The sequence below is a fragment of the Phascolarctos cinereus genome, unplaced genomic scaffold, assembly GCF_003287225.1.
Source record: "Phascolarctos cinereus isolate Bilbo 61053 unplaced genomic scaffold, phaCin_HiC Scaffold_5;HRSCAF=322, whole genome shotgun sequence".
Lineage (NCBI taxonomy): Eukaryota > Metazoa > Chordata > Mammalia > Diprotodontia > Phascolarctidae > Phascolarctos > Phascolarctos cinereus.
The window spans coordinates 128,968,288-128,980,877 of record NW_027555958.1 but is presented as its reverse complement, the minus strand read 5'-3'; the positions used below and the strand labels follow the sequence as shown (position 1 = coordinate 128,980,877).

The 12,590-nt window shown below is 35.2% G+C and overlaps 1 protein-coding gene across 8 annotated transcripts in view; it reads right to left on the bottom strand.

Moving 5' to 3' along the window:
• PTPRK (protein tyrosine phosphatase receptor type K) overlaps positions 1-12,590 on the bottom strand; it is a 745,494-nt gene that overhangs the window by 450,313 nt on the left and 282,591 nt on the right. For all 8 annotated transcript variants that reach the window (XM_078155151.1, XM_020987018.2, XM_020987017.2 and 5 more), the window contains exon 3: positions 11,000-11,271. In XM_078155151.1, the coding sequence (XP_078011277.1) occupies positions 11,000-11,271 (272 nt within the window). The remainder of the gene's footprint in view (positions 1-10,999; positions 11,272-12,590) is intronic.

Sequence of the window (12,590 nt, the reverse complement as noted above, 5' to 3'; positions counted from 1 at the left end):
TTAAAAAGTGATAGCAGGGATCTCAGATCCTACTTCATCCATATACTCTAAATTCTAGGAAAATTGAATGAGGCCCAGCACCTTCTTCTGTCTATATGTTTTTGCTCATGTCATGCCATGTCTTATATATATATCTCCCCATAATAAAATATTTCCCTTAACTCAAGTTCAATCAGTCCACAAACACTTTGTAAGATATTACTATGTGCTAGGGAACCATATTAGGTACTGAACATGAAAGGCCAAAATTGGAACAATGCCTATCTTCAAGAGAAAGCAATGCACATATACAAAAGGTAAACAAACAAAAAAACACACATGCAAAGCAATTACAAAAGGATTCCTGGGGCAAGGGTAAGAATACGTAGAGGATACTGCTGGAAAGGAGCCATGATAAAATGGCAAGAGCAATGGATCTTGCATCAGAGGCCCTAGGTTCAAATCCCAGGTCTGCTACTAATTACCTATGCAACATTGAAGTAAGTCATTTAATCTCTCTAGGATTTAGCTTCCTCACCTGTTATAAGAGGTAGCCAGTCTGAGAAAACAAGGGCTGAGATTAGGCCCCCAATTAGGTTGAAGTGAACAATTTTGATCCCATAGTACAAACAGAAACTACATTGTAAGGGATAGATGAATAAGCAGGTAATAAATAATTATCTACTTATATATGAAGCCCTTTATTAGAAAAAAATAGAAGTTACCAGTTAACTAGATAGCTGATTGAAAAATTACTTAAAGAATGTCACAGTGTCATCTTAACTCAGTTAAAGTTCTGAAGCCTCTCACAGAGTCAGTCATGTAGTTTATTCCCTTGCATCATATATTAAGTTCATACATGTTGATGAATTGGATTGTAATCCTATCTCATGTCATGACATATGAAATGGCAATAATACCTTAAATATGTAGATTTTTTAGCACTTTTATAGTTAATAAAAGTTTCATCCATTATATCATTTGATATAACAATATTCCTGGGAAGTAGGAAAGATAATTATTATTTTGCCCACATTATAAATAAGGAAACTGCGCATGAGAGAAATCACCTGCCTTCTTGCCTAGGTCTACATGGTTAGTAAATGATAAAGTCAGGAACAGACCCATGGTATTCCCAATATCTTTCTCCACTATACATGTTCCTTTAATCATATATAAATATTTACCATCCCAAAACAAGTGTGTTCTTTTTCTTTTGGCCTCCCTGAACATAATATAAACATCCAAAAATAGCTGATAACCACATGCCTGTTGTTTCTGCTTTAAAATCTAGTTGTGGTATTTAGGAAATAAGTACTTATTCCTGTGGGAACCTATGTGTTAGGTTGGTAAACAATAAAATGTGATTTATTTTCCTTATGGACTATAAGAAGTTCTACTGAAACTTAGCCAAACACTACAACTGTTTTTAGAGAATACTACTGTTGTAACAAAACTCTGAGAAATGAAGATATTTATGTTTACATCAGACAAAATATTCTCTTAATTTTCAAGATGCAAAAAAAAAAGTTTTCATTTTCTATTGCTTTTTCCTTTTACTCACTGAAGTGCTGCTAGGTAAAAATTTATGACTATAGACCTTTCTTTCCCCCCCCCAAACTATAAAATAAGAATTGATTTAGTGCTTCTAAAAGGCAATAGAGAATGGGTTTTTTAAAAGATCATTCAAGAATATTAAGAATCTCAGTCTCATCTGAGAATTTAAATAGTGATATGAAATGGTTATTTATATTAATAAATGCAAAAAAACATGAAAAGGCTAGTTTTATGCTGACAAATTTAAGACCACACTTAAGGAATGAGTCCTGAATGGACTTATAAATCCAATTAAAATTTCGTTCTTCAGTGTTTTTGCCTTCCTTGCTGAAAGTGCATTATTTGTTTAGATCTCAGTATCCTCAGAAAGGCAGCCAAGTGGCTCAGTGGATATAGCACTGGGTCTCAAGTCAGGAAGACATTAGTTTTACCTTGGGCAAACCACAAACCTCTGTTTGCCTTAGTTCACTAGAGAAGGAAATGGCAAACCAGTCCAATAACCTTTGTCAAGAAAACCCCATAGATAGCATGTTCCATAGAGTTACAAAGAGTCAGACATGCCTGAATGATGACCATAAAGAAGAAGACAAAGACGACAAAGATGATGAAGAAGACAAGGAAAATGATGATGATGATGATGATGATGATGATGAAGAGAAAGAAGACAAAGATGACAAAGGTGATGAAGAAGATGAGTAAAACAATGACAAAGAAGAAGAAGAGGAGGAGGAGGAAGAGGAAGAGGAAGAAGAAGAAGAAGAAGGAAGAGGTCTGGCCATGTCCCTTCCTTACTAAAGAAATTTTAGTATTTCCCTATTGCCACAGGATAAAATGCAGCCTCCTTTCTCTGGCCCTTCATAGTCTGGCTCCAAACTGTATTTATACACTGATTTCACATCACACACACACACACACACACACACACACACACACACACACACACACACACACACACACACTTTCTCTCTCTCTCTCTCTGGTCTGACTTTTTTTTTGGGGAGGGGGCAGGTTTGCTCATGATCCCAGCCAATTACTTGAGTTATAAACTTTTGTTAAGGTAGGGGTCTGCTTCCAGTGTGGAGAATGTACTGCCCCAAGCTTTGGGGGTTTTGTGCAGCTGTTTTCAGAGATACTTCTAGTGACCTGTAAATTTTCAGTTCCTCCAAGATGGTAAGATCAAGGACGAGGTATTTACTCCTTTCCTGGCCTGTGCTCTGGTCTATGAGTTACCACAAGTCCTCTTTTCTGCCTTGGAACTGGAAGGAAGATTCCCTCTCTACCAAGGCACAAGCTCCACCATGCCAGCACTCCTCCTTGCCCCAGGATCACCACCCAGAACTGTGACCCAGATCCAAGCACAGGCAAAGCAAGAGAATGCTGCACCAGCAAAGAGATCCCTGCAATCCCTCTCTGATCAGCCACTTGATTCCCCCTCAGTCTGTGGGCCAGAAGCTCCAGAAGCAGCAGCTGCCCTGGGCTGCGTGGCGGGAACTAGGATTGGGAGGGAGCTTCTCTCTCACCATGATCACAGACTTTTCCAACTGACCTTCTAAGCTGTCTTTGGCATTCCTGGGTTGAGAAGTCTGGAAACTGCCAAGGCTGCATATAATTCAGTCCTCTGAGGGCTGCTCCAGGTTCACTGAGGCCTGTTTTGCCTTCACACCCATGCCAAACTGCACTCCTCTTCCCGCCCAGCACAACATCCCTTTCTGATCAACCATCCAGGTGTCTTGGGCTAGAAATTTGTTTCACTCTGTCTTTTTGTGGGTTCTGCTACTTTGGAATTTGTTTAGAGCCATTTTTTACAGGTATTTCGAGGGGTTTGAGTGCCCACCCTCCTTCTCTCTCTCTCTCTCTCTGTCTCTCTCTCTCTGTCTCTCTCTCTCTCTCTCTCTCTGTCTCTCTCTCTCTCTCTCTCTCTCTCTCTCTCTCTCTCTCTCTCTCTCTCTCTCCATTCTAGCCAGAATGGACTACTTGATAAAATTCTATTTATATGACATGTCTATTTATTTATTTCTTGTTTATTTATTTGCTTGGGGGAGGCAGCTAGGTGGCTCAGTGAATAGAATGCTGGGCTTGGAGTCAGGAAGACCTGAATTCAAATCTGACCTCTGATATTTACTAGTTGTGTGACCCTGGGTAAGTCACTCAAACTCTGTTTATCTTAATCCACTAGAGAAGGAAATGGCCACTCCAGTGACTACTTCAGTTCGCCAAGAAAACCCGATGGATATGGTCCAGAGTCACAAAGAGTCAAACATGACTGAATGACTGAACAACATCCTCAGAATGGGTAAAAATGAAATCCCAACTACAAGTATGTTAGCTGTCCTACTTGGGCTTCCTTTCTTCTACAGTCTCTTATAATTGCAAAGCTAGCAGAAACTCATAAAGATTTTTATTTCACAGCCTTTCACTTGTCCACTGAGGCCTCAAAATTAACGTCTCGGACAATCATAAGAAATAACAAATGCATTAAAATAAATGTCACTTCTGTGGCTATTTTCCCCCCTTTAGATTTATGACTGTTTCACTACTGTATGCAATCTAGTGAAAAATAAAAAGCTTGTGTTTTAAAATAAAATAAAGAGTTCACAGAGAAACTGGAACCATACAAAAATACTATCAAGAAACTAAACCAAAACTATCAAAGGCAGCAGTCAACATAACATTGGAAAAAATTGATTTAAAATAATGCTTATATGCATTTTTATTATGTAGTATTGCATCAAGAGATGCCAAGGCAAAGTTAGATGGCATTAAATGGCTCAGAATGATGTGACTGTGCTTTGCTAAGACTCTCAACCCAGTAGGACATTTCCCTTTTCCTTTCTTGATATATTGAGACAAGGAAATCAAATGTCTGCTAAATAACTGATGCAATACTATGGTAAGCTAAAGAATCAAAACACACTAATTCAGTAAGGCAAGTTGCTCTAACTGAATTCAAGTGGATTGTAATGCCAACAGGCAGCACCCCATCTCTTTTCCTTTGAATTACTCTATTCCCCACCCTTGTGGAGCAACACAAACTTTGAACCAGTGATGAAAAGTCATCACCAGTCTTAACTTTCTGCTATATTTTAATCTATATTATTTTTGAGGCAACTGACAAAAAAGAAGATGAAGAAATTTCACACAAAAAAATCATAATAAACATGTATATGACTGCTTTTGCTTTCTGGAATTAAGCTGGCATTATTCACTATTATTTAAAAAAATGGCAAAATACTTCCTACAACAGTTTTAACAAAGCATGAATTTTTAATAATATATTTATGATACCTATCTAATAACATATATATCTATCAGTCAACCTAACCAAAGTTTTGAAGTAAATTTTCACAATAAATCCAAATCATGGTCAGTAATGGGCATCAGGGCACTGACAAGAGTCAAACAAATCTGCTTATTAGCATTACAAAGTTTAAGAAAATAATAATTAAAAAAGCATGAGAGTTTTTGGAACCTTGTTGGTACCATCCAAAATAAGAGGAACATTTTAATACACATGTAGATTAAATGGCATCAGAAAAAGGCCAAAATGCCAAATATACTATCTTATACAAAAGGTCTTTCTAATCCAAAATTAACCTTGCCAAGAATGTAAGCAATCAATTGAACAGAACTGCTGGGGAAACTGGAAGACAGTCTCATAGAAATTAAGGTTAGACTACCATATAGCAAAATAAACTGCAGATGGATACAAGACATGAATACAAAACGTCATACCATGAAAAATAAAATCACAATGTGATCAAGCACCTTTTACAGTTATATCTAAAAGTTTACTTCTAACCAAACAAGGGACAGAGGAGGTCATAAAAGATTTTTAAAGAAAATTTTGACCACATAAAAATTAAAAAAAAAAACTTCATCATGTAGTCAAAATTTAAAAAAGACCCATTTTACCAATACATAATTGAAAAAAGGATATCAGTAGTTTCAGAAAGAACTGAAAATTATAAATGATCACGTGAAAACTTGTTCGAAATGAAGAATAATAAGATATAGGCAAATTAAAACAACACCTTTACCATACTTCCTGCAAAGCAGCAAAGATGAAAAAAAAAGATGGGAAAAATTAATGGGATTCTGTGGGAACCAAGGGCACATTGATTCTCTGTGAGGGGAGCTATAAAGTAGTTCCAACCATTCTGGATTTCAATTTGGTGTGAAGCAAGGAAAAATGCCTAAACTGTACCAAGTGATATAATTCTTAAGTAGATATCCAAAGATGTCAAAGACAGAAACAAAACTCTAATATCTTACAAAATGTTCACAGTGACACTCTTTTCAGAAGTAAAACAACAAAATAAAGTGGTATCCATTGATGGTAGAATGATTGAAAAAACTAAGATACAAGAATTATTAGAATATTACTATGTTGTGAGAAATGATGAATAAGAAAAATCCATTTAAAGAACTGTGGGGAGGTCTACTTAAAATGATGCAGAGATAAATAATCAAAAGCAGGAGAACAATATTTAAGATGACTACAATAATATAAATGAAAAGATTACCGAAAGCAAGTTGCACTGTAAGAGGCAGCTACTAAGCTGTGAGACAGCTACATGGTCCAGTGTACAAAGTTTCAGCTTAAGCATCAGAAAGACCTGAGATCCAGTCTTGCAACAGTACAGCACTAAATAAATGCTAACAGTATCAGTATTATTTACTCTGAGTAATTGAAAAACCAATAAAAGTTCCAGATAAGATATAGCAAAAATCTCCTTTTCCTTCCCCAGGGCAAAGAGGCAGGGGAATACTAGAATAGAATACTGAAGGTCTCTGTATCAAAGGTTTTGTTCAATTGCTTTTTCTTTTTGCCAAAAGGCAGGGTTCAATAGGGGAGTAGGAAGACAAGAACTGATTGTGATAGAAAAGCAAAATTCAGCAAGAACACACTTTTTATTATAAAAAGAGAAATCAATTAGATGAAAGTATAACTTCAGAAATTACTATTACAGTCAAAAATCCTAAAGGAAACACTTTCATTGATCTGTTTAATGTTTTTGTTTTGTTTTTTGGTTGGCTGACTGGTGTACTAGAAGCAAAAAAGGAAAAATAAAAGAAATTTTAGTATCAAGTATACTGAAGATATGGATTGTATCATTTAGCTACATATGTAACATTATTATTTTTGTTCTTTATTGTGGTTTGTCAAAAAAAATTTGTTGAGGGCTTACCATGTATAGTACACCCATCCCCAGCCTCTTCCCTTTCAGATAGGATTCCATTGGAAGAACCTTATCTTCATTCCTCATTTTTGGAAAATATGTCTTGTTATGGCATTTTGCTAACTTAAACTCTCTGAGTTCAAATCATACCCGATCTCTCCCAGACCTAAAGTCAGAGGGATCAATATTTTGGATTCTACCAACTCTTTCTCAGGCAAAAATATTAACAGAAGACATGAAAGTTGGGTAAAAACCAAATGTCTTTTAAAAAAAAGATGATGGGTGTAGGGGGAGTGGGATGCAATAGACTTTACCCTTCAGAATCTTGTTGTTTTTTTCTAAAGAAAAACCATGAAAAACAAATTAGGTGGCAAGAGTTTATGGTTTATTTCACTTAGAAAAAAAACCTTAACTATTATTTCACACCAATTTCTGGCCACCCCTATAGTTTTTATCATGCATCACTGTAGTGATTAATGACGTGCATCCAGTTAATGGAAAACAGCAGATTAGGTTTCCACTAATAGATTTGAGAGTTATATCTTTGTGGCCCATTTGGTAACAACCTCACTGCTCAATAAAGAAGTAATGGATTTAATCCTAGACCAGAACTTAATTTTCTGCATACAAGATGGGTCAGACTATTTGAAAGGAGAAAACTACAACTTTCAAAGTGGTCAGATCATGAACAATATAGAAAACAACTGACTTACACAAATGTGGCCCTAAAAAAAGGCATTGGGCCTCACAAGACTGGGTCAACTATATCATACTTTTCTTTTTTTAAGCAGACAAAAAAGCAAAAGGTAAAAAGTAGTTTATCAGCTGTATGCAGCACAGTTCAGATACACTAGAAAAGAAGCAGTGAATATATAAATACGTTTCTTTCCCAAGTTCGACCATATATGGATTGATTTATTTTACTTAACTATGCTTATGCCTTAGGAGGAACAGGAGAAGAATAAACATTACTACTATGAAGCTGTACTGTGCTAAGTACTTGATAAATATTATTTTGTGTGATCCTCACAATAACCATGTAAGTTAGATGCTGCTATTATTCTCATTTTACAGTTGAGGAAACCGAGACAATGAGTTTAAGTCACCAAGGTAGTAAATATCTCAGGCTAGATTTGAAATCAGATATTCCTGACTCCAGACCCAGGCCTCTATCCACTGTGCCACCTAGCTGCCTTAGGTAGGACACTGTAGAATTATATGAGGAGGGAGAATGAGGGAAGGGAAGAGTTTATGGGACACGACTCTCAGGTTAAAAAGAAATTAGTAATATATATTTTTTAATTTTAGATTGTTGTTTTGAATGCAGGAGAAATTTTTCATGTTATTTATCAAACCACCCTCCCAAAAACAAAAAAACTAAGAGAGAAAAGCCTATTTAATACACAAAGTATCTGAAATTTCAAAGCAATCATCCATCATGAAGATGATACTTTTGGGGAAGAAAAGGGAAAGAGATAGGGAGAGGAAGGGGAAGAGACATTTATTAAGCTCTTATAATGTGTCATTGTGCTGAACTCTGAGGAGAAAAACGGAAAAAAAGTTAGAAAGTCCATGTCCCAAAGGAGCTCACATTCTAATTGGGAGAAATAACACATAAAAGCAAGTTTAGCTGTAACGTGGAAGGAAAAGGCCCCAAGTGCTAAGGGTGCAACTTCACCGTGAGAGCAGTCCAGTAACCCAGGCGAGTTCAGGACAGGCCATGGAGGAGGTAATAAGGATGAAGAAAAGGAGTAAGCCAAACAACAAATAAGATGAATGAATTAAACTAAAAATAAAAACAAAAAATCCTGGTATTAGAGGAAAAGAATGAAAAAGTCAAGACACACTACATAAAGGTAACGTACATGCAAGCACCATCAATCAAATTGGAGAAAAATAAAGAGGCAAGAAGTAGTCAGAATGCAAACTTCACCAAAGGTCTTTCTCTCAGACTACAGCAGTCTATAATTATTGTACTACTGGGTGTCTAAACAACTGAATCAATTACATTTTTAACAATAACAGCCCATGTTTATTTAATTGCTTAATGTTACAAAGAACGTTTATTTAGTAAATGGAAGTCACTGCTGAGTAAGAAATCATTTGCTCTGTTTTCTTTGAGAGGCTGCATGAAGTAATGGATAAATAACAGGCATCAGAGTCAGAAAGACTGGATTTAAGTCCAACATCTGACAGATACTAGCTTGGAGCTTCGGAGCGAGTTCTTGAATCTTTCACTGTTAAGTGAACCTCCCAGCTAGGTGGTACAATGGGTAGAATACTAGGCCTGGAGTCTGGAAAAACCAGGTTCAAATCCTGCCTCAGACACTAAAATTCTATGACTCTATCACCTCTGTCTGTTCCAGTTCCCTCAACTTTAAAAAGGTGACAACAATAGCAACTATTTCACAGGGTTGTTGTAAGGATCAAATGAGATATTTGCAAAGCACTTAGCATAATGCTTGGTACATAGCAGACAACTAAATATTTATTTTCATCCCCTTTCTGCTTCAGTGTCTCAGACAACTAAGACTATAGCTTGCAGGACAATTGCAGACCTTCATTGGTGGAAAATTCCTTATCAGGAGGCTCCTTCTTATCAATGAAAGCACAAGTTCACTTGAAAAAAAAATTCTAAATGATCACTACTGATAGGCATGAGAAATCAAGAGCAAACTAAGAGCATACAAGAAGTAAATAAGATCACAGCCAAGCAGAGGTGATAGTTTACACAATTGTCCTTCTAAAGCAATTAACAAAACTTAAAATGTGGTTTCAGTTATTATTATTACATAAAAGAAACAAATGTATCAGTTCTGAATACTATTTTGTATTAACAAAGAGACATTTAGTGACAGGTCCCTTGTTTCTAGCTACTTTTCTTCATGACAATGGAATTCTTGAAAGAGATTACTGACCTGTATAAAACTTGCCTAAGTGTTTCCTCCCCTGCTTGCTAAACACATGATATACAGACATATAACCTTGGGAACCAGTGACCTGAAGCACTGTATTATCATGCAGAGTAAAAAAGAACAAAAGACACATTCACCTTTTGGGATATGTTATAAAGTCAACATGAAAGCTAACATTTTCAAATTACAGAATACTTAACAGAGTTGTTAACCTTAAGCATTCAAACACAGATCTCACAAAAAATTAAAAAGACATGTTTGGAGGTAGCATGGGAGATAGGTAGAGTCGCTGTATACAAATTGCTCTGTATAGTAGAAGGCATTTTTGCTCTGACACAGGTTGCAAGTAGTTACTGGTAAAGTCCCTTCAAAGTTTGAGATTCTCTGAGTGCATGATCTCTAAATTCATGTTAAAACAAAGTATCTGAAAGACCTTTCTGTATGTATTCCTGTATTAATAATTATTAGATGCACTGTTTTAATTCCTTTCCACTATTCCATGAAAGAACACTGAACTGATCAAGGGAAATAGATGGAATGGAATGGAAAGCACTGGGCTACAAATTTAACACTATCATCAACTGAGGACCATTGAAGATCCATTAGGCACCTTATCTGGAAGAACAAAAATAACTAGTCTTTGACCTCTAGGCATTTAATAAAGCAAAAGTCAGTTTTTTAAAGGGGAAACTTCAACTCCAGACAAAGGAAATACAACTATTTGTTACCTTTTCAGAAAGAGAAGAACAACCTAAATCAATCATACATTTTCCAGTAATCATAAAAAAATTAAAAGGGAAATTTAAACTTGCAAATAATCCTGATTAACAAAACCAGTAAAAATATATATCTTCTCACACTGAAGAACTCTAAGAAGTTTGATAGGCTCAACATTAAATAAAAAGTTCATCAAGACACTAGAATTTTAAAAACACATTCTTTTCAAAAAGCAGATCTCTTTTCTAGCTGCTGAATACTTCCTCAACTATAAAATAGAGATAATATGATCACCTAGCTCAAAGGGGTGTTGTGAAGATCAAATTAGACAACATTTGTAAAGCACTTAATAGCACAGTGTCTGGCACCTAGATAGGTGCTATATAAGTGCTTATTCCCTTCTTCAACCCCTAATGGTCCTTACACAGCAGTCATTACTAGATCAAATGTATTTAATACTGAATTTGGTCCCAATATGAGTTTGAATTTATTTAATTTTTCTTGGAAGTCTCATCACTAATTTAATAATTTAGTAGAGCTAAAAGATTAATATCTAAAAAGATTTGATTGCAATCATTCTGGCTGCAAAAGAGATCCATTAACTCAAATAGAGGACACTAAAACAAATAAACAAAAACAACATAGTTTTACCTGATATTCATTGGGCCAAAAGGTGCTCACTGCCAGCTCAGCACGGAGCCAGTCTTTACCAGTGAAGCCAGTCACATTCCAAATTGGATTAGCCAGAGGTCCTTTATTCACCCTAACTAATATGTTCAAAGTGCCAGGATTCATCCTTTTTTGGCTATATAATAGATAGCTGAAATCAATACAATGCGTATCATTCTCCTTCATTGTTGGAAGCTGAAGCCTAGCTTTTTCTCCAGGGTCATGATTGGAGGAATCCACTACCATGTAGGATCCTGAAATGATATCAAATAAAAACAGAAGTGAGAAAATTTAAAAAGAGAACATCAAAAGGTATTTGAAGAGGAGAAAAGCTAAAGAATTCACAGATATTTATTAGTAAAGCTCAAACCTCTAAATTGGATTCCCCCCAGTAAATAGTCTATGTAACAATTTAAGTTGACATGTTATAAGATCTATGATTTATATATATATATATATATATATATATATATATATATATATACACACACATATATATATATATATACACACACACATACATATATGTATGTATATACACATATATACATATATGTATATATGTATACATATATATTACTTACTTACATACATACATATTTCTATATTTAATTAGATCCACAAATCTCCTCCATATATACTGTTTCTTGTGAAAAAGTTAATACACATCTTTCCAATAAAAGAATTAACTATTATAACAAATAATAATTAAAGAAACTTATGAAAAAATATTTTATAAAATAAATACTCAAGACTCTACTTCATTGAAATTGAACAAGGATGGTCTCAGATGGTTAAACAATGATCACAACTGAATGATCTGTACAAAATCTTTCACATTCTGTTACTTCTAAGCCTGCTATTGCAAATAAAGTTCCACAAGGTTCAGCCAAAAGTTAGCAGGCTTTTTGTTTAACTTTTTATTTTATGCAATGAATTAACTGTCTTTATATTTTAAAAAATGTTTACCCACTTTTATGCTACAAGGTCATTTGGCAAGCCAACATCTTTTCTGAGAAAGTTGCATACAATATCTTTTAAAATGTAGTTTAGATATTGCAGGATAGATTGTTAAATGTTAAACTATTGCTCAAAACAAATAACACTAGATGGCAAAGTGGACAGAGCACCGGCCCTAGAGTAAGGAAGACCTGAATTCAAATCCGGCCTCAGAGACTTGACACTTCTTAGCTGTGTGATCTCGGGCAAGTCACTTAACCCCGACTGCCTTAAAAAAACACTCAAATACCTATATTTCGAACTGTATATTAAATCAAGAAATATTCCTTTGCAAAACAGATGCAGATGTTGAGGTTTGGGGGTTTTTTGTTTTCTTTTTAAATGTGCAAGAGAAAATGTGATGACCTGGCAACACAGAGGCGATTTATTTGATAAACAATTCTATTTCTATTGCACTTAGGTACCTGGAACATAGTAAGTGAATGATAAATGCTTGTTAACTGACTTTAAAAATGGAGGTTACAAAATAATATGAATGATTTCATGAAGTGCTACACTACCAGTGTAGCTTGCACAGGTTTATTTACACAGAACCTAGTCTACAGCTCCAAGC